Here is a 27,149-nt window from a genome sequence, read left to right on the forward strand (position 1 = left end):
TTTGTGAATAGTTGAAGAAGATTTTCTTATGCAGCATTTTTGTAAGATTTTAGGTAATAGAAAACACAGGTTTAATAATATGCATTGTATTTAAAATATGCATGTAACCTAAGCAGCAAATTCAGTTTTACTGTTAGGTAAAAGGATAAATGATTGCTGCATTTCAGCTTTTCACAGATTGAATTAAAATGCTTTTATCTGTTTTGTGTTTTGTTTGGGTTTTTGTTGTTGGTTTTTGTTGTTGTTTTTGTTGGTTGTTGTTTTTTTTTTCTGGGATGTGTCCTAGTTTGGAAATTTTGGAAGCTTATTTAAGAAAAAAGTCAGACTTTTTCTTTATGCATACAGGAGAACCTTATTACTCTGAAACTTACTACTTTTTAAACAAAATGTCAAGAACAGTGGAAATACTAAGAAGTTGTTCTAGCTGCAAGCATGATGTTGCTTCCTTTCCCTTATGCTTTTCCTGCTCTCCCATATACTTTTCCACTTTCCCATTTCTTTATAAAGCTTTTTTTCTTTACCTGTCATTTCAATTACAGGACAATAATGAAAATTAAGAAAATAACTATGGCAACAGAAGTTAGACTTTTATATTTTTATGTATGTGTGTGATTTTGTGCAAATATTCTTCAGTAGAAAAATACATGTTATATTTGTTTAAACATTTGGCTTCAGAATAAAATATACTTTCATGCAGCTATGTAAATAGCATGTCAGGAAGTTGTCTTTAGTAGTTTTTACACTTATCTAGGGCTGTACACGTTTGTATTTGAGTTAGTATTGCAGGATTGTATCTCATAGAATAAGGAGGTGCTGTGCTATGTTTTAATATTTAATCTGAGATGTGGAGAGCATTGCCTATCATTCTGAGCAACAGTGTCCCACTGTCTCCTTGAATCCTGTCTATCATCTGTGAGTTTGTTTTCCTTATAGTAAAAAGAACAGTGTGGTGAGGAATTACCAAAGTGTCCCAGTTGCTGTGACAAGCACAGTAACAATGTCAGTTACTTTGTGTAGCAATAAAAAAAGACTTTTCTCTTCAGCCTACCAGCAATGACAAGTTTTATTTCAGCCAAATACAACAAAACTTTCAAGGTTTTTGAGTGCCACCTGAAGTATGTACTTTACCTCTGAGGCACAATCAGAAAAGACATTGTTAATGTAAGAATAATTATTTTAATACATAATGTTTTGCTTGTGGGACAAACAGAAAACAGGTCAAATTATTACTATTTTTTGTGACATTAATTATTTAACAGTATCTTAGAGATTTAAAATACATTTCAAGGTGATACCCGAAGGACATTTTTGAAAGCGTTTTCATCCTGAGGTGTGTTTCATGATGACAGCTACGGCAATAAGCTCTTCAGAGAATTTTAGATCTTGTGTAAAAGTTTTAGAGTCTCAGCTCTGACTGGAATGTGCTCACACCATTAAAACTTTTTTTAATCTTAATCTCTTTCAGTCCCAGCAAAGATGCATTGTGATCTTTGCACTGGTATGCTGCTTTGCAATTCTGGTTGCATTGATATTTTCGGCAGTGGATATTATGGGAGAAGATGAGGATGGACTCTCAGAAAAGAACTGTCAAAATAACTGTCGGTAAGAGGTAACAAACAAAACTTATCTTTTGTGGTGGTCAAGAATGTATGTGTGTTTTATGTAGTCATTACCGTAGTCCTGTGGTGTAATTGGAAGAGTAGGTAACAAAGGAAGAAGTGGTTTCTTACTTTAAATTTCTAGTTTTGGAGGTTGGTTTGACAAAATAAATCCTGTTTTTGGAAGTTATCTTGGTGGTATGCTTTGAGCAAGAACCTTATGTTAGTTCAATTATTTTGTATGGGTCAAAGCCAATCAATTTCAGTAAATGAGGACTGAGGTAACTTACATAGTTCCCAATTCTGTCATGTCTGTCATCAAGAGCTTTTTTCCTTTTTCAGAAGGTCACTGGTCACTCCTGACCTAAAACTGCTGTTGCTTTTATATAAGGGGACCTTTTTAATATTCTTGTCTATTGTAAACCCTAATAGGCACAGTGGCTTGCCTAGGAACTGTGAAGAAAATTAGTGATACAGACAGAAAGACTAGAGTATTGACTATGTTGGCTTAGGATTTGCCTCGGACACCTGCCACGGTTGTGTCTATCTTTTCACTTTAGATTTAAGTAGGTGATTAGATTTTTTGGGAGTTTTTCATTATCAAACTGGATGTTTCATTTTGCCACTTCTCACTGTCAGGTTCCTCCATTAATCTATTAATCAGCAATGACCAGTGCTTTTTTTTTTTTTTGCATGGGATTGTCCAAGGTCCTCTTGTATCCACCAGTAAAGCTGATTTAAGAAATATTTGTAGACTTTATTCACAACTATATTCTGCTTTTTTTTTTCTTTTTTTTCCAAGGCTTTAGCTTGTATATAGAGCACCTTCTCTGATTAATTTTGTGGGAAAAGTAATCCTTAAATAACTTCTCATAAATCCATTCTAGTCTGAGCAGGGGATTGCTGGACTGGGAAGGGACCTCTGGGCATCCTTCAGTCCATTCCTCTGCTCAAAGCAGGGACTGATATACCAGGTTGCTTAGTGACATGCACAATTGGGCTTTGCATAGCTCCAAGGATGGACTTCACAGTCATCCTGGGCAACCTGTTCAATTGTTTGTACAGAATCTACCCAGATACCAATGTCTGGGTAAACAGTCAATTAGGCAAAATTTATATTGGTTTTTTAGAATAGTGTAATGAGAAATCAATGTTTCTTTCAGCCTTTTCTCCTTATTTCTGCTATTCTTCAATGAATTTATGTTAAACTCTTTAGGGACAATGCATTTCTAAGCTGCACCTGTCACAGTGCAGTCATTAACAATTCGCATTTACCACCCAGCAAATGGGATTATGTTTTTTTGTAATTATACTGGATTTTTGCAGTATTTTACATGCTGCTTAAAAAAAAAAAAAAAAAAAAAAGGCAGGGTAAAGGAAGAGATCATTTTCAGTTTGTATCTTATTTCAAATAGGATGTACCTGCAGCATCAGGTAGCTTTGTCTTGAAACCAACCATCCTTCTAGACCTTTTTTCCTAGCATTGTTTTGTTTCTGTAAAATGGCTTGCCTCTAATCTGTTCACTTTCTTGTATACTTAGAGTTCTGGGCAGCCTTCTACTATCTTGTCTGATTTTTATAGAGTTCAGCTAGCTTTCCTTTCTCCATCAAGGTCTTGGGTATTTCTGACTGTCAGTTGTTGCCTTCCAAAAATTTTAAAGATACTGCATGTGTCACCTCTACACCCACTATCTCCATGTGTGAATCTTTGACAGAACTAGGTCATATGAGGGGAAAGTCTCACTGCTCATTGGCTTTGATGGGCTGCACACAACATGCAGCTATTGGACCGTGTTTTCCTCTTAGTTCTATCAATTAATGGCTCCCATTTTGTTCTAGGTAACTGCATAGGCCTAGTCAAAGAAGAACTTAATCCCCTTACTTGGCCCTCATAAGACCTCAGCTGGAGTACTGTGTCCAATTCTGGAACTCCCAATGTAAGAAGGACTTGGAGCTCATGGGAGAAGTTCAGAGAAGGGCTACAGAGATCATCTGAGGGTTCAAGTACCTCTCCTATAAAGACAGGTCAAGAGAGCTGGGGCTTTTCAGCCTGGAGAAGAGAAAACTCTGGGGAGACCGTATAGTGGTTTTCCAGTGCCTGAAGGGGCCTACAGGAATGCTGGGGAGGGACTTTTTATGAGGACTTGTAGTGAGAGGACAAGAGGTAATGGATCAAAACTGGAAGAGTGGAAATTTAGGTTAGACATTAGGAGGAAATTCTTTAGTGTGAGGGTGGTGAGACACTGGGACGGATTGCCCAGGGAAGTTGTGGAAGCCCCATCCCTGGAAGTGTTCAAGGCCAGGCTGGGTGGAGCCCTGAGCAACCTGATCTAGTGGGACGTGTCTGGTTGGAACTAGATGATCTTTAAGGTCTGTTCAAACTGAAACTGTTCTATGATTCTATGATTCTTCACTTTATATTCCTCACATGGAAAAAAAATCAGAGTGGGAGTGATGTACAGTACAGACATTAATTACTTTTGTATCTTTGCATAGGTTCCACCAATCTGCCTTTCCAAAGAATACTCCTCTTAGCTCAGTTTTTTGTTATTTAACATGCATCACTCTCTTCTCTCCTGGACTGTGTTAGGGGACCCTGAGAGTAAATCCAGCACATCGACTTTAAACATAAGGGTCGATGAAACTGCTCTGCATTTATAGTGATTAAAAAGATCTCAGACCCCAGCTCTATTTTAAGGTGCCTTTCACAGAGTGATTCAAGTGCGTGATCTAGCTACTAATGCCTGAACCAGAAGACACATCAATGCTGTGGGTATAGGCTGCTAAACCATTTCTAATAACAGTATCGAACTGCTGGCAGCTGCTACCTGCTAACATTGAATCCTTCTCTACACGAGGAAACTGAGCTCCTTTATGTGTTAAGTATATTGCAGACTTAACTGAAGTGCTGTAAGATCAATTACTGCCTGTGGAACATATTTAATACACGGGGTAAGCACTTTTAATAAGTAAGACAAGAATGGCTGAATTCTTGTATTTCTGCTGTGTGAGTATTTTCACTGAAATTCAGGAACAGGTGCTTATGTTTGCAGGATGTGCTGGGACAGAATGGTAATAGATGGTCCTTTGTTGTTGTTGTTGTTAAATACAAATTTACATATATGATCCTACAGTTCTTTTTTTGTTTTTAATTGATCAAATTTGTGAAGCAGCTTGATGGGATGGGTTACTATTTATTTGAGGAGGACTTCACTGATAGATTGTTGAAGGTTTTGGTCTTCTGAAAATCAATATCATGTATGTTTTTTTTATTTTAAAGGAAAACAGTCTGACATAGAGCTGTGGTCTAGAACAGGTCTTTGGCTAGAAATTTTTGCAGCTTCAGTAAAAAAATAGCAATTGAGAATTTTTTTAAAGGAGAGAGAGCAAGAAACTAAGAGGAAGACATTTCATTGATTGAAGAAAGGAAAATATACTTTGAAACTAAAAAGATAAGAATTATGACTTGTAATATTTGAGCTTCTTGCTGAAAAACTCAGCATGTGGTTGAGAACTTAAATGGATCTTGCCTTACAGTTCATTAGTGACTGCCTCAGTGTGAAGTCAGATTGCTGTAGACTGCAGACCATTTCCCTCATCCTATTGCTACATGCCCTTGTAAAAAGTCCTGTTCCACCTTTTTTGGGGCCCTCTTCAGGTACTGAAAGGCTGCTAGAAAGGTCTCCTTGGAGACTTCTCCAGGCTGAACAACCCCAACTCTTCCAAACTGTCTTCATAGGAGAGGTGCTCCAGCCCTCTCGTCTGCTTTGTGGCCCTCCTCTGGGCTTGCTCCAGCGAGTCCATGTCCTTCTTTCTTTGGGAGCTTTAGAACTGGACACAATACTCCAGGTGGGGTCCCATGAGAGCAGAGTTGATTGGTGTATAAGAAAAAAGGCTGTTTGCAGGTATTTACACTATCCCATATAACTTTCATGCTGTGAATTTTATGTGGACTGTCTGACCGAAAGGAGACTTTTTTATTCTATTTTTTTTACAACTGGCCCAGCTCTGCAAAAAGGCAGTTTTTTTGTTCCAAGCATACTGTGCACTCTTGGCTTTGTTCCACAAAATTTGATTTCAGAGTGCTGGACTTAAAAATAAAATTGGCTTTTGACCCTTCCTATTAAAATGAATGTCAATTGATTGACGTTCAAGGGGGGAAGGGCAGAAGGGGAGTAATAATGACTGTGAAAAATTGAGTTTTTGCAATTTCTGCTTGGTATGGGATACAATTGATTCTCTTGAGACAACCACATTAATATGGTTAGGCAGCCCTGATGGATGCGACTGGTTAAGAGGATATGCCTGGCAGTCTGGGAATTTTGCCTGTCTTGTTGGGGATCCATTAGACACCGCATCTATGAAATTAGGTTATTGTAATTTGAAAATAGACATTTTTAATGGCTGATTTATTGTGAATAAATCTTGGCTAGCTTCTGAAGTAATGTCAGTCAAGACTTACATGGCTTTGTTGAAACTGGCTGGTAAACCCCAAAAATGGCAATCGGGGAAACAGAAGAAATTACAGCTATTAAGAGATGGTCTCTGTTATTCAAAGTGTGTGAACCAGGGTCATGTTGATTTATTAATAGTAACTACAGCTGTTCAATGTATGCCTCTTCTCCTGCATGTTGCTGCTGATAGTCATGCTAGGGCATACAGAGTTTGTAGGTGCTCTTGGTTATCCTCCTCTACCTGGCTTTTCCAATATCTATGAAAGTGGTAGTAGCAGCTGGCATAGCTCCTGCCTCTGGCAGTGGGTTTGGCCCTTTCTCTTGAGCGGGGCAAAGGAACAGCAAGGTGGAAAAGGAAGTAATGGTAGCTGCTTTCCACCATTCCCAAGTTTAGAGTGCACTAAAACTGTTTTCATAATGATTTATTTAGATTTTTTTTGCAGTTTTTGCATCTCTCTGCTCATAATTGGAGGATTTTGTTTTGTGTCTTGCATTCTGTTCCAGTGATGCAATGTTGCTGTTTTGCTAAGTTGTCTTGTCCTCAGAGTAATATATAGTGAAGGCACTTGTTCTTCTGTGTTGGAGGAATTTGCTTTTCTATTGGACATGAGTGGCAAGGCTATTTAGTTCACTTGGTGGTTGCAGGGAGGCTTTGACCAGTTCTGCCTTGTAGCAAGTAGGTGGTGATACTTAGGCAATGTTTGCTTTGGAAATTGTTTTGGATACAGGTTTGTATCCTCTCCAATTTCAGTATCCTGCAGAGGAGCTGAATCTTCCTGTTGAAAATACTAAGCTTTAGATCTCAAGAGTAGCCTGAAGCATTGAGTTCCAGAAATTAAATCTAGTTGTATACTATAATTATTGATATTGCTCAATTATTATGTGTGGCTGGTATTGCTTTCAGTTTCATTAGATGTTTCTTTATTCTCAGGCTGTAGGAGAGGGCCTCCAGTTGGAGCCCACAATCAATTTTGTCTATGTATCTCTATAAATCTATAAATCTTCCTTTCAACTCCTCTCAGCTGTTTCACTCAGTAGGGTTTTGCAGCACGATGAAGCCAGCATACTGCAGCATGTGCTTACGTTCGTTTACCTTGGAAGTGCTTTGCCCCTGGCTGATTGTGTGGGAGATTTTTTCTGCACTGCGTGGGTTCTGAACATAGCAAGGTTTATATTGACTGATTTCTATTTAATAAACAAACGATGACAGGCATAATAATTAAATGTCTAAACAGAACAAGATGTTCAGATTTTGAAAACAAGCCTGTTAAAGAGCAACCGAAGATTTCTACTTACAAAACACTAATGCCACTTGGCAAAAAAATGCCTTCTGTCAACATGATGGATGAGGGGATTGAGTGCACCCTCAGTAAGTTTGCAGGCAACACCAAGTTGGGTGAGAGTGTTGATCTGCTTGAGGGTAGGGAGGCTCTGCAGAGGGATTTGAACAGTCTGGATCGACAGGCTAAGGCCAATTGTATGAGGTTCAGCAAGACTGACTGCTGGGTCCTGCACTTGGGCCACAACAACTCCATGCAACACTACAGGCTTGGGGAAGAGTGGCTGGAAAGCTGCCCTGCAGAAAAGGACCTGGGGGTTTTAGTCAATATCTGGATGAATATGAGTCAGCAGTGTGCCCAGGTGGCCAAGAAGGCCAAGAGCATCCTGGCTTGTATCGGAAATAGTGTGGCCAGGAGGACTAGGGAAGTGATTGTCCCCCTGTACTCAGCACTGGTGAGGCTGCACCTTGAGTACTGTGTTCAGTTTTGGGCCCCTCACTACAAGAAGGACATGGAGATGCTGGAGTGAGTCCAGAGAAGGGCAACAAAGGTGGTGGAGGGTCTGCAGCACAAGTCTTATGAGGTGCAGCTGAAAGAACTGGGGCTGTTTAGCCTGGAGAAGAGAAAGCTGAGAGGAGACCTTATTGCTATCTACATCTACATGAAAGGAGGTTGTAGTGAGGTGGGTGTTGATCTCTTCTCTCAAGTAGTAAGTGATAGGACAAGAGGAAATGGCCTCAAGTTGTTCCAGGGGAAGTTTAGATTGCATATTAGGAAAAAAATCTTCACTGAAGGGGTTATCAAGCATTGGAACATGCTGCCCAGGGAAGTGATTGAGTCACCATCCCTGGAGGTATTTGAAAGATGTGTAGATGTGGTGCTCTGGGACATGGTTTAGTGGTAGACATGGCAACATGCTGAGTTAGCAGTTGTACTCGATCATCTTAAAGGTCTTTTCCAGCCTACACAATTCTGTGATGACTGTTGCCCTGTTGGGGTGATGGAGAGAATAAGCTATAAACCTACTTAACTTTTAAGATTATCCCTAATTTCAGTAATTTTATTTTTGCATCAAAAGAAGAAATATCCTTACAGTTCAACTTTCCATGGCTGAACACAGCAAGAGCTGGTGGACCCTCCTGCAAGAGCATTTAACATCCTGAGCCAGGGAGAGAAATCAGTAATTCAACAAACTTGCACAAGAGGAAGTTCTGCTTTTCCTACTTTTATGTTTAATTTTAAACAATATATTCTAATGGAAAATATACCATATTAACACTTTCTCAGTTTCTGTAAGGAGTAAGAATTTTTTTTTCTGTATTCCTGCACTGATACAAAAGAAGGATCCATTTGTTTTACATTTACTTTCAGCTATGAAGAATGTCTTCACAAATGAAAAAAGGAGTGTCAAAACTCCTAAACTGTTTAGATCCTATTCTGTTTGCATTACTGCTAGTAGATAGTTCATCATTAATTACATGTCATAAATAGGTTTAGGCTTTGACTTGTTTCATCTAAATGCACAAACAGTTCTTTCTTGTACTCGTTGGTCAGTTAAATCAAGTCGTTTTCTCTGGAGTTTAGGATGGAGTGCTTTAGAACCTCCTTAAGTCAGCTTTTTCTGTCATGCTAAGCATTGTTTAGGATTTAATACATATACAGACATACTTTGTGTTCTTGGAAGTTATGTATTTAAGTATGTGGGTCTTTCTCCTTTCGTGACTTAGAATTTGTGAAGTCACATCAGAGAAAATGTTCCAACCTTAACAGAAGTCAAATTCCAATTACTTTAAGATTCATGAATAAGGTAGATGGGATGAAGGAACAATTCGTGAGCTAGAGTAGCCTTTCTCCTGTGTAGTTTATTTGGGTCTGTAATCAGATCTTTTCTTTTTTTAAATTAATGTGTTCAGAAAACTGAAATTACTTCATCCCAGCAGGACTCATAAGTTCCCCAAGGTTATTTTCTTTACCAGATTGTAACAGAGTTATTAAATATAAAATTACTGGTCGTTCTCATAATCTCAGAGACTGATTTGCCACATTTCAGAGAGGTTTTTATTCTGCGTAGTGAGAATAGTGATCCAGCTTAATAAAGCTCCCTGGTAAATTGTTCTTCCTTTCTTCTGTGGGAAAGGTTTTAAAAGTGGCTACAATTTGTATCAGAATCTGCCTGAATTCATGCTCCATCTCAGGGTGACTTGGTTGTTCAGCCAGGGCTGACTTTGCATCAGATCCTATGCCAGTGACACCATTTATTTTTAATTGCTTCTCCACCCTCATAGCAATATATAGAAAAAGGTACTTTTCATCCTGTCAGCTTACAGTAGATGTGTTGAGTTCTGTGTCTAATCCTAGGATGGTACTGTGAATGTCCTCTCAGCTAGAGTGATTTGATACTCCTCAAGAGTTTAATGTGCTAGACGTTGCCTTTGGTGACCTGCTGGGTCTGCCTCCCAGAGCACCCGGGCAGTGCCGCAGTTATCAAATGTAGTTGCAGTACCTGCTGAAGCCTAAGCCTTGTGCCAGAGCTGGTGGTGCTGTTTGGCTGGGTGAGCTGGAGCTGTCTTTTTCAGACAAATGCAGAACACTTTGCCAGCTGAAGCACTGAAGTTGCTACAGGCAGCAGCAGTTCTTGGTATTAATGCCCCTGTGGAAGTCTTGGAGGAGAATGATGGTTGAGATTTATTAGGATTGGTTTTGTCTGATGCTCTGTATGTGTTTCAGGAAGATGCACGTGGGTGAAACATTCAGGATTTTCTTTGTTATTCTGAAGATTTTTTTCCTGATTTGCTTTCCTCATATTGATGCATGGGTTCTGGTATAGATGGAGCCAGGGGCACCTCTCTATGGTCTCTCAAGTGGTCTCCCCATGTCCACTCACTATCTGTGAATAATACTTTAGATATAAAGTATTCTTTTGTTGCACAGACGAACCTCGCTGTTCATGACCTTTGGAAATCAGGAAAGTATGAGTTTGCTTCCTTTATGCAGCTTACACACATCCAATTATCTTGACCAACAGTAAAAATGCATTGGAAGACTTGATCCATTTTACTTTCATTACTATTTTTTCCTCTTTACATTTTAGGTTCTTTTCCATAATGAGTTTGCTTCCTGTCAACCTGACCTGAAAACAGAAAAATAATGCACAAATACCAGCCTTGACATCCGCCAGATGCAACTCCTTATCTATCATTTATTCTCTATTTAATGACCAGTCTTTTTCAAATAAGACCATTACACAATTATCATATTGTTCAAAAGGAGTTTTCATGACTGACAGCATCATAATTTAGTACGTTTAAATTTGGTTTCTTCATGTACTAAGTGTTGAAATGGCTCTTCTAAGAACCACCAGTGATTTGCATGCCTTCTGATACGAGGGGGTGGATTCATCTTCCCTCAAACTAAACATCTGATGGATATTTAATGGCACATTAAAAGTGTTGACTTTGACTTTTTACTGTTTTTCTTGATCTGCTTGGAACTCTTGGAATGAGTATCTTGTACTCATACATATGACCACAGATGGTAATCTGGTATCTTTCGTCAATTTGGCGAGTATCTAACTAATTGATCTCCACTGATATCCCAAAGTGTTTATTTAAAAACCTGTTGGGAAAATAAAACTAGTTTTTAGTTTTCTTTAGTGTCATTTATTACCTCCTCAAGTCATCTGAAGTGAATCAGTCTCTAAAATAATAAATTTTAAAGCACAGCTCCTGCTGGCAAAGTATTGGATAAAAATGCAGTTTTGCCAATAGCTTAGCAAAGTATGAATATGAATAAGCTTCATAACTAATCACAAGACATAAAAGAAAGAATGAATGTGCCACCAGTATCAGGAGGGCAGCTGCCATTTTATTTTTGTTCAAACACTCAAAAATTTTACCCTTGTCCTTTTTTCACTCATTTTATGGTCACTTGCATTAGCTAGAGGTGACGTATTTGGGGCAATGGATGCTGAACTGTTTGACTCTTTGAAGTGTCTTCTCAAGCACACAGCCAGTGCTCCTGGGATGGTGACAGGCTTCAAGTGCTGCCCCATCTGGTGTGGTTTATAAATGAATGTGAGCCACTTTAAAGATCTCCTAAATACCTTCCAGTTTTGGGCAAAGACAGGCTGCCACAACCTGGAGTCACTCCATCACAATAGCAACTTTGGGGAGTGGTATGGGAACCAGTGGAGTTGTAACCCTCTGGCAAAGTGTTATTTTTCCTAGTGACTCACCTCTTGTCATGTGAAAAGAATTGTTCAGGACTGAAAGGAGAAAACAGAGTAAAAATCACTCAGAGTCGCTCAACTGCTCATTCCAGATACTTGCTTGACTCTTCTCAAAGAGCAACCTTGGTCACCTCACTAAGTGCATCAGACTAAAACATTTTTTAGTAGAATTATAAATACTACTTTATCAAACTACGTAGCTTTTGTCTGTTTTGGAAAGATGTCTCATCACTTTCCTCATCTTGGCCAAAAAATTTACCCATTTACCTTTTTTTTTTTCTTTTTCCCAAGTTTTAACTTTAATGCAACAATTTTTAACAAATGCAATTTTGACCAGATTTTACACAGACTAAAATTAATTACTAAAAAAAAAAAAAAAGGCAAAACAACAAAAACCAGGAAACAAGAAATACAAATAGATATTTAAAAGCAACAGATAACAATCAGACCTACCTTAGTGCTTCTAAGGTGTTCTGGAACATTGCCACAGAATCTTGCCTTTGTAAGTTGAGTGCTGGCAATGTCCTTTGGGAATGGATACTTTGAGTACTTTATTGTTTTTATCTGTGGATTTTTATTACCATTCCTACCTTGACTATAGGTGCTGAATTTGCAGTGCTGATTTCAAATAGTTGCTGACTAAAGGTTTTACCTTGAACTTTCCTTCATTGTTCTGCAAAGTAAATTGGTTCTAGTTGGGCAGGAAGTACACTGATTAAGCTTAAGGGATTGTTGGATTGTGTAAATGTCAACATTATAGAATAGCCTTTTGTTCCTATTTTGAAGAAAAGAGCTTTTACTTAGAAGATTCTCACTAAATTGTTATTAACACCATAAAATCTTATTTATTGATGAAGTAAGTAATCTTCTATTTCTTGACTGTTTTCTACAGCTGAGAGCTGACACCTTTAACCCATCTCAAGTCATACTAAGATAATCAGGACATTTTAGAAAGATGCACCGGACAAGAGAAAAGATAACAAACATATACTCACATGCTGTGTATTGATATATGGTTATTCAGTACAAATTAATGTTACTATTTACAATTACAAAGTGTCCATATAAAAAGAAGGGGGTTATGTGAAAGGAAATAAAAAATCAACTTATATTTTGTCATAAAAAAACCAGTCTGCCTGTCTCTGTAATAATGAGTTGCAATATTCAGGCCTTAAAAAAAGGCTTTGTATGAACTTACATGGTCACAAGCTGAATGTAGAAATAAAATAAAATCAACTCGCCAACTAATGTGTATGACAGTGACTATTTATACAACATTTGTTGATGTTTTGAGAGGCTCAGTAAAGTTACTAAATTAGGATATTTTGCTGTGTTTTACAGATGGGCAAACAGTGAATGGATTGCTGCTCAAAAGAGCTGAATAGACATAACCCAACTGATGAGAGCCTTTTGTGTGGCTGCTATACAACTTACACAGGACTCTAACTGCCTCAGCTATTAAATTTTAGATATTTTGAAAATCAAGGCAATGGTATTTACCCAAGACTTAAATATGGTGCAAAGAAAGGAAAGAGGATGAGATTTTCCAGTAGCTAAACAAGTGCTGAGTTAACACTTCCTATGTTATGCTGGGAAGTCTGAGGTCTTGATTCCTGACGTGGATATTCAGGGTGTTTCCCTGCAGTATGCATGCCATAAAATATATGAGGAAAATTTGCAGATTTAAATTTAAAAATACAGTTCTAACACCAGGAGCAGCAAGTGGATTTCCTTCTGCATGAGAGGAGCAAGAACAGCTTCATGTAAGAAGTGCAGCATTGTCTGAGTTCAGTTCACTTCTCTGTTAGAAAGAAAACTGCCTGCCACAGACTGGGTGGGGTGCAGAGCTTCTCCAGCTGCCATTTAGGTGTATTGCCTGCAGTGACTGTCACAAAACAGGCACTTGATAGGAAGCAAACTGTTGTTGTGTCTTACTGTATTTGGAAGGCTTTTTCTAACAATATTCATGGATCTTGAAACCATTAGCTCAGATTTAAGAGTGTATAAACAAGCTGTTAAGAAAACAAACTCAGTAGGAATTTTTTTTGGTGTATAAATTGTGAGTGTAGTAGTAGTGTGATGTCAAACTCCAGTGGAGTTATTTAGAAGAAATAGAGACAACAAAGCCTTTGCATTCTTCCTGGTTAGGAGGCAGAGATCTAATGGGCAAAAAGAGATTAAATAAAACCAAAATTGGCTGGTTCTTTCTCAAAAATAAGAGAGAGTGGGAGGGAAAAAATAGTACTTTTGGTAACTAAAATTGGACGTTAAAAAAAAATATATTTTCTGATTATGTCCCTGTCCTGTTTAAGCAGGATCTTTTGAAATAAATAGACGAGGAATTGTGTGGGGGTTTTGATAGATGTATCCTGTAGATCTTCAATTACAGTAATGTATTGAACAGATAAAATTAAATGATAGAGTGTCTCTTGGTTAACAGTATATATGATGTTCTAGATAATAAACAGCAATGCCAGATAAATTTGTTATTCTAAATTCAAGAGAACTGGGTCACACTGTTTCTTTTTTCAGTAGGAGCATTGTAATGCCCCATCCCTGTAGGTGTTTAAGGCCAGGTTGGATGAGGTTTTGTGCAGCTTGGTCTAGTGGGGGGTGTCCCTGCTCATGGCAGGGATGTTGGAACCTGATGATCTTTTAAGTCCCTTCTAACCTTAACCATTCTATGTTTCTATGATACCTGTAACTTTGTTCTCTTTCTCTCTTTCCTTTACCTTGTCATTTAGGTTTGGCTTTGGGACAGTGTGTTTGCACTTTCCTTGAGCTTTTCCTTACAGGCCTTTTTATGGTCTTCTCCTGTCCCCCATTGGTTTAGGAAGTGGAATAAACTCCATTCCTTGGAACATTTTCAGATTCCCTCCTACACACATGTATGTTCCCTGCCTTGATGAGTCTATATTCGGAGACAGTATATCTCAAGGTTATATCTGTGTTGGCCACAGTGCTGCAAATATAAAACAAATCCACAATTTTAGTATAACTAAGATAAGAATTTGACTGATTAGTTATGACACATTTTGGTGTAATTATTAGAAGACTGTCTCATAAGATCATTAATCCAATTAATATGCTTTTGTGATTTCCATTTTATTAGACTCGAAATCAAAGTACTTAAGCTGCTCTACAGCTGTGAAGGACTATTTTTTTGCTGACTGCAAATGGCAGCCTTGAATGAGGTGTACTGAAGCATTAAAGCAGGCTCTTCTTGGTTTGGCCAGTGGTTGTCCTTGGGGGGAAATATCTGGGGTTAGTGTTAAACTTTCCTATGAAGAAGGAGTGTGATTCTGCTCTTAGCATACAGGAAAATGCATTTAACCCCTTACTTGGACTGGACTTGGATTCCTGGATTTGATTTGCCCTTTGAAACTGGGTGTCCAAGTTCTGGATGGATCCCCTGAGGAAGGGCACCTTGTAGTATTACAATCCTCTTATGCCAACCACCTTGGAAGCTCTTACAGAGATTGCATGTTCTGACTAGGTCCTGGTGTTACTGCTACCTCTCACCCCACCCCTTCCTTGTACATACAGGTAAGGTCCTTTGAAGAAGCACCTTTAGGTCAGACACTGCTGTCCCCACCTCCAAGTAGACACTGTGGTTTTCTGGTTGCAGTTAGCTATACTTCTGCTCTTTCATGAGTTCTTATAGAAAGCTGCTAATTTTGTTAAGGCCAAGCAAAAATAAAAGGTTCTAGTGTTCCTTGCTGCACAGAACTCATGGATCACAAACCTGCTGGTTGAATTTTCTGTGGAGTATAAAGACTGGTCAGGTCAGCTGGTTTCTCCTGCCTCAGCACCCTCAGGCACTTGTCTCCCAGCAGTCTGCGCTAAGAATTTGCTGACCATCTCTCAATTCTCCCTGTGCAGCTGCAAAACCCCCTGGAATGTTTTTAGTGCTGACAAGCAGAAATGGTGTAAAAATGCACGTCTTCTTCTGATGACGGGCAGGATGCCAAGAAATGCTTTTTAAAATACTTCACTGCTGAATAAGGGTTAAGGGGAGTTGATACAGCTGGAATGCAGCGTTTCAAGCAATGGGAGAGAAGCTTATACTGTCAATAAGATTACTGGTATTTTGGTTCTTTATTCACTTAGGACCTTGGCATAAAGTGTCTGCTTTATCTACTTCTTGTTTTTTAACAACAAATAATGGGCTAAGAGGTGATGCTTTGCTCTGTTGCTATGCAAGGGAAGGACTGCTTTGTAGGCTCCAAAATGACACAGTCTGTTTTCATCTGCATAAATACAAAGAAGCTCTATAGAAAAGCCCAGTATAGAAGGATCAGCTTTCATTTAGCAAATATTTTAAATTTGCATGCACATTGATGCTCTGTAGAGCTGTGGCCAAGGTAAATGCACAGAGGTGTGCCCTTGACTCTGTCAGTGGAGTATTGAGCTGGAGAGATCTTTTTGTTTCTTCTTAAAAGCAAAAACATTTAGTGAAAATAACGTTGATTTATGTTATAAAATAAATTGCTGGGGAGTGCTTTGTCCAAGTTTTGAAACAGGCTGTGACTTTTGATCAGAAAATTTAAAAATTATTTTTCTTTCATCTCTCAGCTGAAATAATATAGTGGCTGTGTAACAGTTAATATTCAAGACTGTTCTGAAGGATGTTACTTTTTTCCTTTAACATGGGGCTGCAAAAAATGGAGGAGTTGATTTGTATTTCTACTTTTTTCTGCTATAATAATGTATTTCCAATATCAACAATGCAATGATTTCATCTTCTGTTAGATTTCCTTTGCCCCTTATGGGCTGTTCAGGAATAACGTGCGTGATACGTTCTCTGACTTGTGGTCACCTATATTGAACTCCTGTATTGGTGTTGCTGCATTTCATCTTGGCTTTCAGTTTTACATCAGATGGTGCATAACGAGGACAGGTAGGTTTAGCCTTTTGCAGTTCAGCAAGTTACTTCTGGGAATTGTCACTACCATCTTCAGGAAGTTTTACACAGGCGTAGATAATAAGCCAAAATAATTTGTCTCTTCCAGGTTCTTGTTATTTTAACAATGCTGAAGTCCATGCCAAGTGTTTAATGAGTGTTGCTTGATTCAGCAGTACTCAGAAACAGTAATTCTTAGTAGTAAAATTTCTGTAGTGATAGCAACAGTAGTTCTACAAATGTAGCATTAGTATATATAATTCAATATTGTCTCATTTTAGTCTGAGCAGCCAGAAAAGGGGCATACAAAAGTATTTAAAGATTCTCACAGCTTACTCTGAGAAAAATCTGGGTCACACAGAGCTGTCTGCAGTGATCAATGCAGTGTGTGAAAGCCCCATTAATAGGAGCAAAATAGAAAGAAGGCAGCAGGAATCATACCCTCCCACAGGGGAGTGAAACCTAGAAATTTCAGTGGGACATTTAACACTGAGAGACTCAGCAGCATTGGCACAAATGTCCCCTGAAGGTGTGCACAAATTACAAAGGAGTAGATTTGCATTTTGAGATCTCAGCAACCACAGACTGTCTTTTTGTAAACCTGTGGTAATCAAAAGCCTGTTGCTGTACAGAATTTGTTCATCCTCAAGCTATACCTGAGAAACCATTTGTACAAGGTAAAGGGATTATCTTTGTATCTGACTGGAGATTAGTTAGCTGTATTATGGTAATAAAATTGTGTGTGTCATCTTAATTATTGCCCTGATATTTCTGTGGAATATTTGTGTGTTATAATAAAAAATATTCTTATCTAAGTTTTCTACTTGCCCTATTAACGTAGCATGCTTTTAGATAATTAACCTATGCGTAGCAATTCTAAGTTCGTTGTAGATTCTTTACTGAAAACCTGGATTTTAGTTGTTTCTATTACATCTTTCATCAGAAAATACACTGGAATTATTATGTCTAGAGTCTTAAATCACAAATTTGGACTTTGTTGTTCCTAGTTATAACCAAGATGAGTTTAGGTGAAAAAATCCACTGAAGTTAATACAAACTGTGAATCAAGTTGATCAATTTATTCATAAAGAAAAGGTTTTCTTTTAATTTATTTGGGAGGTACGTAGGTGCAGTGTTTAATCAGTAGAAAAGATCAGAGTAAATACCCATTTTCTAAATGCTACCTTTTATTTAAAACTAGCTTCTTCCATATTGGATGTAGGTGGTCTTCATAACAGTTGTAACAGTCAGTTCTTTGTTGCATATTCTCTCTTCCTCTCCTTTGCTCTCCAGCTCCAGCAATCCATCATGATGATGGCATGTACCTGTTTTTCCTCTTCCAAGTTTCAAGTTATATAAATTAATTGAGCTCATACTGTTACTTATTACTGGGGCAATGAGGAGAGACATTTGTTTGACATACTTCAAGCTTAATGGACTCCCTATGCCTCTCACCATCTAGCAAGGCAAGAATGCCAGTTGACCTTTTATTAATAATTACTGTAGTGTGGGATACTCTTCCTAGAAATTAATGTCAGGTTAGGAGTAAAAGATAGCTGGAGGTATAGGGGAAAAACAACTAACCTTTGGTTATTGTTCCTCAGTCTCCAGGAAATATTCTGTGTTTGTGTTTGTTCAAGGTCAAAAGTAGTAGCAAAACTTTGAGCTCCCTTATGCCTGACTTCTGTTTTCATTGGAGAGCATGTTGTAAATATTGTCCTGTTGTTCAGTGCCAACGTTTTAGAAAGCTGATGCATGCTAGAAGGTCATCATATCGCAGGCAGAGTGGATAGCCTTGAAATTCTTTGTGCAGAGTACCCATTTGCATATGATGTAGTATAAATGAAAATTGTCTCTCTCTCCATCAACAAGAGGAAAAGAAAGGATATTTGCTTATTTTCTGAGGAGTGTATTTCCATCATATTTTCTTTAATTTTTAATTAAAAAAAAATAAAATCATGAAGGCTCTTTTCTATTGGTTAAGCAGCTGCAAGTTCACAGTTTTAAAGGCAAAGCACTGCTCACCCCAGTCTGGCTTGGTGTGATGTTGGCCCTGTATTGGTATTGGATGTAAGTGGGAAGGATACTACAAAGCAGGAACAGAGCATGGAGATGGAGTAGCTGAATTTTCTATCATATTACTAAGCAAAATATTCATCATTATGTCCCTCTTGGACCTGTTGATTTTACTGTCAGGCATTTTGCTTGTCTCCTTCTTAAGAGAAAACATTTAAGAGAAACACTTCCCCTCTGTACCTACTAAAGCTGCCCTCCATAGCGTGCTGTATGCAGGAGTCTAGACAACTGTTTGGACCAACAACGAGTTGGGGCACGCTGTCTCCATCTGCACCCTCTGGGTGCTTATTTCTTGTCTCTAAGACTCTCTGTTGATGTATTGCTATACCCCTCTGAAGCAGGAATTGTCATGTTTTAATTTAAATTTAGTGCACTAATTAGAGTAGAAGGTTGAAAATACTGCTGCAAGACTAAAATGGAACACAGCGTTTCCACTTGGTCACCTGCTGAGTGCTTGGTCTCCTGCATTTGGAAAGAGTGTTTGTCTCACAAATTACTTCCAAATTAGTCTCAGACCCCTACATAACCAGATGTTTTGATTGTTTGAAGAGTTATCATGTTAAATGTAATATTTTTCTTATAAGTATACCTCATTTTAAATACTTAGCTGCCTTTTTTTTTAGTAATGTGACAGTGAAAAGGGGATTTTTTTAGTAACATCTCATGAAAAACAAAGTTCGGTTTAATCTAAAATGTATTTCATGTGCAAAGTGTTTGTGATAAATTGAAAACTACTTGGAAGTACATATTTAGGCATGGCACTAAAGGAGTGTAGCAATCACACAAATTATCCCATTTTATTAACCATTCATTGTGGTTTTAAAAAACCCCATGCTATTTCCAGAGAAAAATAACTAATTTGAAGCAATAAAAAGCATTTTCAAGCTGATGAAATCTTACTATGAATTTGAAGACAACATTGGACAAAGTGGTTTTCATTACAAGTGCCATTATTTTGTGTATGGCTGCTAATTAGAAGCAAAACATTTCTGGTAATGCTTAGCAGTATTTTGATGAAAACTTAATTTTCTTTAATGAAATGGATTAATTCATTTTCTTGTTGCTTCTTGTAGAACAATAGAAACCCCAAATTTCAAGTAATCGGTAATTCATCTAGTCAGTTCTTGGGGTTTGTGCAAGAAGGTGCTTTGTATGTACTTTCTGGATTTGGGGGCTTGATGGTTTTTGATAGAATAGTTGATGTCTTCTACCTACAACAATTTGTTTATTTAAAAAACAAATTATTTCCTTCTGAAATGCTTGGAGGTGAAGGCGCTGTAAAAGCCTGGGTCAGTGCTGCATGATACGTCTTGACATCTCACCAACTACAGAATTAAACTGTGTGAAAAGTGAAAAAGAGTCCCCATTCCTTAAGTTTGTACAGAGCTTGTTGGTTTGGGGGTGGGCAAGTGGGGGAGTGTTCAATATGGGTGGATTATTATGTCAGCAAAGCTTCTTAGTGTTTTTTTTACAGCAAGTGACTTCATTGTTCTAATCTTCATTTTAGCTGTGTGTTCTCTCTTAGTTATTTGACTTATAACACAAAGCTTGCAATCATGGGAAGTGTTTCATTTTCATCAACAGTCCCACCCTCATCAGGTGGTCTGTTTATGTGCTGAGAGGACAGCAGTGCGATTTTTCAGCTTTCATATGCTTTAAAACAGAAGTAATTTCTTTTTCATGAGATCATATTGTTATGGCTCACTGATGTATTTTATAACTATGCTATAATTATAAGTTATGTGGCTATTGCTTCTTGTTTTCAGCAATTGAAATTAAAGAATATAATAATGGGTAAATTTTTCATGTTCTCATGTTTTAACAGGGATGGATTTATGCTAGTGATGTGATTCTTGTGTATTCCAGTTCACAGACTCTAGGGCAGGAAACGTGACTAGAACTTACCTCCGAATTGTAAGTTGTGAAAGATGCATAGTTATTAGAAATAACAAATGTATTACTTCTTCCACCAAAGCTCCTGAAATGACAATTGAAATGCAGTTAATAAATACTGAGTTAAAATTCAGCGGTAATGAAGGAGATAAGGAAGGACTATCTAGGAGAATACATAGACTCTACAAATATAAAATAGTACTATGAACTTGCAGTTGATACTTAAAGCTACTATTTTATATAGGGAGGAGGGGAAGAATTCATTAAAATGTAAACCCAAAATAAATTAAAAAACCCAAACCAAAACACTTTTTTAACAATTTCATTTTAATTTGTCACCAACACTGCACCTTACTTCTGTTACTTAATTTCATCTTGACTGAATGTCATATATTTTTTAAAAAGCAATCAAATAATACCCTACAGAATACTTGCAATTAATTTGATTAAATTATATAAAATCCTGCTTTAGCTTCATGCATGACACCTACGGAAAATCTTGCTAAGCACACTTTTTCTTTGGGTCAAAGGCTAAAATTATTGGGATTTCTTGTAATATTGGCAAACTAGTCCTGAATTATATACATAGCAAAATTAATTTTAAATGGTGCCTAAACTGTTTCATTTTGTTTATTCTGAGGTTGTGTAGTTTTATGTTACACTCTAAAATTTTATGTTTACTACAACTCCGGTGTGCTGTTCCTTTCGGAGTATAGCTATGAGTTTACCTCTTGAGAATTTGAGCAAGTTTAGGGATGTTCAGGGTCTGTACCAGGCTGCTATGGTCCTGTCCTGTGATTGTCAGGCAGCTGTGTCCAGAGGACACAAGATGACTTTCAGATTACTTAAGATAGTATCTTTTTTTTTTTTTTCCTGAAGTCTATTTGCTATTGAAACAGAGCTCTCTATTTTTAAAAAGCAATGCCCCACTGTATCAAGCTGTTCACAGTGCTATTGAGTCTGCATCTCATATATCTCTGCTTTCAATTGACACCACAGAGTAGAGAATAACAGGAATAAGCCAAATCCATTTCCAAGTATCAGTACCAAAAAGTTCTGTCCTGAAGTTGAAAGCTTGAATGTACCATGGCAACTGGGAAGGCACTTCTGGCTTCTTGTGCAATGCTCTCATGCCTTCTGCCTACTTGGGTTGTTGAGGGGGTTAACTGGGGGTGGAAAGGTGGTGGCGGTCTTTGTTTTAGGTCTGTCCTGCTTACCCTGCTTTTTATTTTGATAACCTCCATCGGAATTTATTGTTCTGTAGTTATGTTTTCATTAATGCTCCTGTATAGACAAATTATTTGAATTTCATATTTTCTTGGTTCTTCCAGGGACCAAACTAGTTTTCCAAATACATAATTATTTTCCAGACACAAAGTTTGATGTTTGATATTTATCATGTATGCCTGTAAGGTGTGAAAAAATCCTTGCCATTATATGCAAGTTTGTTTTAAAAATAATACTTTTTCTGATTGTATTTGAGCTAGTGGCAAATCAAACTAGTTTTTGTTCATCTAGTTAGTATTTGAAACTGGACAGTGGGAAAGGAATAGAGAGAGTATAAAATAAGAATTATTTAAATGGCTTATTGCTGTGTGGTCTAAATCACAGTAAAGTCTGTGTTATTATCCAAGTAAAGTGCATATTTTGTCTAGAGTAGGTTTCCAGAATGACCTTCCCAAAACCTGTATAGTCAAATACAGCAGTATTTGAATATAATATGTGGTCCTTCAAATATATCTACATATTTATGTATATTTTGAGGACTGTCAACTGAGATCTGAAAGATTAAGGAAAGCTAGGAAAGGAAGCACTGTTGCAACATATTTTGGGAGAAAAGGCAAATCCATTAGTTGACAACTTCATATTCAAAGCCTTCTTTCAAGAATAAATTGTAAGATAAATAAGGTATTAACAAGTTTTCATTACAAGAATTGTGATTGAGTGAGAAAACAGCTTAATAAGGAGAGAGCTGATAGAATGGAAACTATCCAGTCAGAAGAGTATTGTAAATTATTTATTTCTCATCTGTGCAGTACTCAGAAGAACAGGGAAAACTACAAAAGACTTGAGCTTGATCCTTTAAAAGAAGTTAGTGGAATATTGTTATATGTTTCCCCATGCACAAGAGCAAGTCCTCTCCTAAATATCTACTTTAGCTAAATTAGAAGAAATTCTTTCAGTCTTGGTTTTGCACTTGGTTACTCCTGTGGCCAAGTTCTTCACCAGGTAATTATGCAAGCAATATGCTTATGTTGTCATACCAACATTATCTTGTTTTTCAAAGATTTTTGAGAACTCTGAATTGCTTGTGATAGTTCTGACCTCTCACTTTGTCATATTGTAGCTTTTACTGGAAATAGCCTCCTTTGAAAAATAACATACACCTCACAAACTGCACCTTGTATACTGAAATGCAGATTAGGCAGAAGTTGGGAGTTGAAGTGCAGAAAATAATCCATAAAAATGATTATTTAAAAAATCTATTAAAAATTAAAATGTAAAAAATTAGCCCAATTAAAAATCCACCCCCATCAGGCAAGGTTTCTCCTACTCTGCATTTCGAAGACTGCTAACTTTTTAGCCGAGTTCCCCATTTCATCCTTCAACCAACTTGGGATTCACAATTAAAATTTCCTCTGGGTAATTACAGATCTGGGAGACATACTTGGTTTGGTCTCAGCATAGCTCACACAACTGAGCTCATAACCATGCCAGGAGGTTGGCGCCTGCCTTTACAGAGTAAGCATAGATGGAAAGCAGTAGAGCTGAGCTCTAAGCCTTTCAGAAGTGTCTTAATTATCATATTAGGGACATGGCCAGGTATGTGTTTTGTGGTGTGTTTTGTGCTGCCTGTGAAAACTATGGCTAGGAATTAATGCAAAGTTCATTTTGTGTGTGTGTGCGTGTGCCCATTGATGAGGGTACTCCCAGTGGATCCTGGCCCTTCAAGCAGATACTAAACAGCCTTGAATGGCTTTTTGCTGCATTACTTTTGATCATCTATAAACGCTTAAACTTGACTGTTGAAAACGTTCACTTGCAATTTTTATTCCTTGCAAATTAAAACATTTATGGATCAGGCACAAAAAAATTGGCCAGAATTAGCTGAAGTTGAGTATTAATGAGATCAGACAGTTAATGGGTTTGAGAAGCGAACCACTGTAGAATACCTTATTTATAGAGTTTTTTGGAGGTTATTTAAAAATTATTAAATTAGAGTTAAATTCTGTTCCAACTGAACTGTTAGGAATTCAGCTATTTCAGCTATTATTATATTCAGCTATTCAGGCCGGTTTGTAATTTGCTTCACCACAGTCCACCATCTGCCTCTTCAGGTGTGTGGCACATGGGGATCCATGGAAGTCTACAGTTTCCATAAACAGTTGGCTTGGATGTGGGAAGGCAAGAAGAAACCCATCAGTACTGTGAAACGCATCAGTTCTCCCATCACCAATAATACAAAGCTTTTTAGAGTTTTTTGTTCTATGTAGCTTTATCACCATTTCTGTCTTTGTAGCACTGAGGGCTTTGTTCTGAAAATGCTGTGCTACTTATCAATTACTTGGGTTATTTTTTGGGAATCAGTGGGGCTAAGGGACAGAGAAATACTTGGAAGACTTTAATCTGCTGTAGAATCTCCACTGACGTGCATGATTTGATTAAAGGAAGGAATTCTTCTTTCAGGAGAGATTTTAAAAAAACATTTCTAATCAGTAATAACTAAAGTTATACTAGTTTGTTGGGTTTTTTTTCCTGTCAAGAGAAACAAACTCCTCCACTCCTCATCCCTGAGGTTTCTCTGGTGTGGGGAACAGAGGAGATGAGAAACGTTTAGATCAATATCCTCTTTTGAAAACATATTCTGCGTTTTATAATGGTAAACCTGAGGAGGGCTTTTGAAAGGTTGTGTGATAAGGTGAGAGGAATCTAGTCTGAATTGTAGGTTATTTGTTGAGAGTGTGAGGAGCAATACATTAATCCAGTGTAGTCTGTTGATTTTATCTGTCCTTGCATCTGTCTATCTTTACATAGTCCTGTTATGGTCTGTAATGTTTTATTGTCCAGGGTATGTTAGATGTTGCACAAAAATATGAGATTTTGCAATCTGTACCCTGAAGAACTTAGTCTTGAACTTGTGAGAATGTTAGCTGTAATAATCTGTCATTATATCTCCAAAATAGCCACCAAAGGAATTATGCGAGAGTGGGTGGAACCCCTGAGTAAATTTGCATGGAGCAAAGCAATTTTTATCTCAAAATATTGCTGAGTTTTCATCAGATGTTTCTATCTTGCAGTGGGGGGGGAAAAATCCTAAACTTAGACCTGACAATTCTTATTCTTTTAGTATGCCTGGATAAATTATTTACCATAAGATGCTCTATGACATGGTTTATGATAGGTATTAGAAACAGAGTACGAAAAGAATGTGTGGTAGTTTAGCCTCTATGGGAACTGCAGGCAGCCCTGATGAACTTACCTCTAGTCCTGTTAACTGTGAAAAGACAGGTCCAGAAAATACTGGAGATGGGTAAATGAAATAATGTTGAGTTTTTTCATAGGGAAAACGAATAGCTTGAGTAATGAGTAACCAATTCATTTGGGTGGGTTGGTTTGGGTTTTTTTCATTTTTTTGGATCAAGGTGAGTTGGTTTTGTATCCAATCACTTCATATAAATTAAGACAGCAGAACACTTTTTGTTTCTCTGTCCTTGAACCTATTTTTATGTAGTGATTTCTAGCTGCAAGTGTCCAAACCCTTTTATAAGAATAGCTGCTTAGGGAATATTTTTGCTTTACTAGTTATTGTTCCTATTGAACTTTCTTTGAAATAAGCTTTACTTTTGGTTTTATGTATCTACCTTTCTTGTCTTACAATTGCTTTTGTTCTGTAATAATTTAATTATTCATTCCATATATCTAATTTAGTGTAGCAAGTGATCTTTCCATATCCCATCTGTATTGCTTTTTTTGGTTTATTTACTCATTATAATGTATGATGAAGCCAAGTAAAATTCTTTTATCTGTAGTGATGAAAGCCTGGTCTCTTTGGGATAGGTTTCTTGAAGTTTTATGCTTTCCCAGGTATTGTTTTTAACTTAACAGATCCTCTACTTAAAAAATAAAAATAAATGTCAAAAAAAAAAAAAAATCCCAGTCTGTAAATTGGACTTCAATGTTATATAATGTTTTAGCACAGAGATGTTGTGAAGAGGGATAAAAATTTCCCTTGATTTTGGAAGATAGGTTATATCAGCCATTTTCAGCAATAAAGTAACTGACGACTTTGACAGGTTGAGGCAGTGGATCTACTCTGTATCAGTCTGAGCAAATAATTTGCTGGATGAAAAGTTATCATAAGGGAGAAAGCAATGGTGGTACTATAAAATCAGGAATAGGGAGGGTACAGCAGTGTTTTTCAAGAAACAGTGATCCTCAAGATAAATATCATTTAATATTTTAATTAGTTTATTTTGTGCTCAAAAACTAGTTTGAGAAATATTGTCAATGTTAGAAAGAACCTCGTAATTCTGCAAAATTGGGTAATACTGTAGAAGAAGAGAGGTCATCTTTTTGTCTGGAGTAACAATACTGCAAAGCACAAAAATAATTTATTTGCAGATGAAAAGCAAGAATGGGTGCTAGAAATGAAGAACTGGGGGAGCCTGGGTACTAGGGCAAGGCATTTTACTTTATTATTAACATAGGCTATTTGACTTCTAATAGGCTAGGATAAAATGAAAGGCTTTATCTGATTTCTCAGGTTGCTCTTCATTCAAAATCAGTTTAAAGCATCACTATACTTTATCATAGAACCTTTATTTTTAGATTTGTGGGTTTTTTCCTTTACAACAGTTTTCTTGTTGCTTCTAGAGAAGTTTGATGTTGTGTGGTAGTGACTTAAGGAAATGTGCTGATGTCACCTATGCAAAAAAAGTGTGTGCAACCTGCAAATCTCTTCAGCGATTGCAGTTTGCAAATTCTGCTGTTCTAGATGGTAAAATATTCTTGAAAAGTTGGATCATATTTAATATTAGGTAGCAAGAACTAACAAGACAACACTGATGTCCCTTATATACAAAGACATGAAACCTCTTCCATTCATAACTTATTCAGAAGTTGTTTTTTCTGTTTGTTTCATCTCATGCTTTTATTAGTATAATTGTCAAGGAAGAACATGAACTGGGTGAAATACCAGCTGTCCTGTTGGGCCCAGAGAGTTGTGATCATCAGTATGAAGTCAATGTGGGAAAATGATGTCTTGCACCAGGGTTGGAATAACTCCATGTGAGTGGTTAGAAGGCAGCTTTGCAGAAAAGGATCTAGGATTCTTGGTAGACAACAAGCTTGACCATGAGTCAGAGGAGGACAACTGCATGATGGGCTTTATCAGTGAGCGTGTAGCCAGCAGGGTGAGAGAAATTATTTTCCCCATCAGCACCTGTGATGCTACATTTGGAGTACTATGTCCTGCTTTTGTTTCCCCAGTACCAGAGAGATACTGACACCCTAGAGCAGATCTAGTGAATAGTCTCTAGAATGGTTAGAGGACCTGAGTGCACAAAGAACAAGCAGGGGCTGAGAGAATTATTTAGCCGGCAGGAGAGACCTTAGTACATCTGCAACTACTTTATGGGTGGTTATAGAGACAACAGAACCAGTCTTCTTGAGGGTGCACAGTGACAGGACAAAAGGCAATAGATACAAACTGTAGCA

The 27,149-nt window shown here is 37.5% G+C and overlaps 1 protein-coding gene across 1 annotated transcript in view; it reads left to right on the plus strand.

The window, feature by feature from the left end:
- PLD5 (phospholipase D family member 5) overlaps positions 1-27,149 on the plus strand; it is a 140,450-nt gene that overhangs the window by 33,305 nt on the left and 79,996 nt on the right. The window contains exon 2 of the mRNA XM_051614307.1: positions 1,466-1,602. Within this exon, the coding sequence (XP_051470267.1) occupies positions 1,466-1,602 (137 nt within the window). The remainder of the gene's footprint in view (positions 1-1,465; positions 1,603-27,149) is intronic.

Source organism: Apus apus, chromosome 3 (assembly GCF_020740795.1).
Source record: "Apus apus isolate bApuApu2 chromosome 3, bApuApu2.pri.cur, whole genome shotgun sequence".
Lineage (NCBI taxonomy): Eukaryota > Metazoa > Chordata > Aves > Apodiformes > Apodidae > Apus > Apus apus.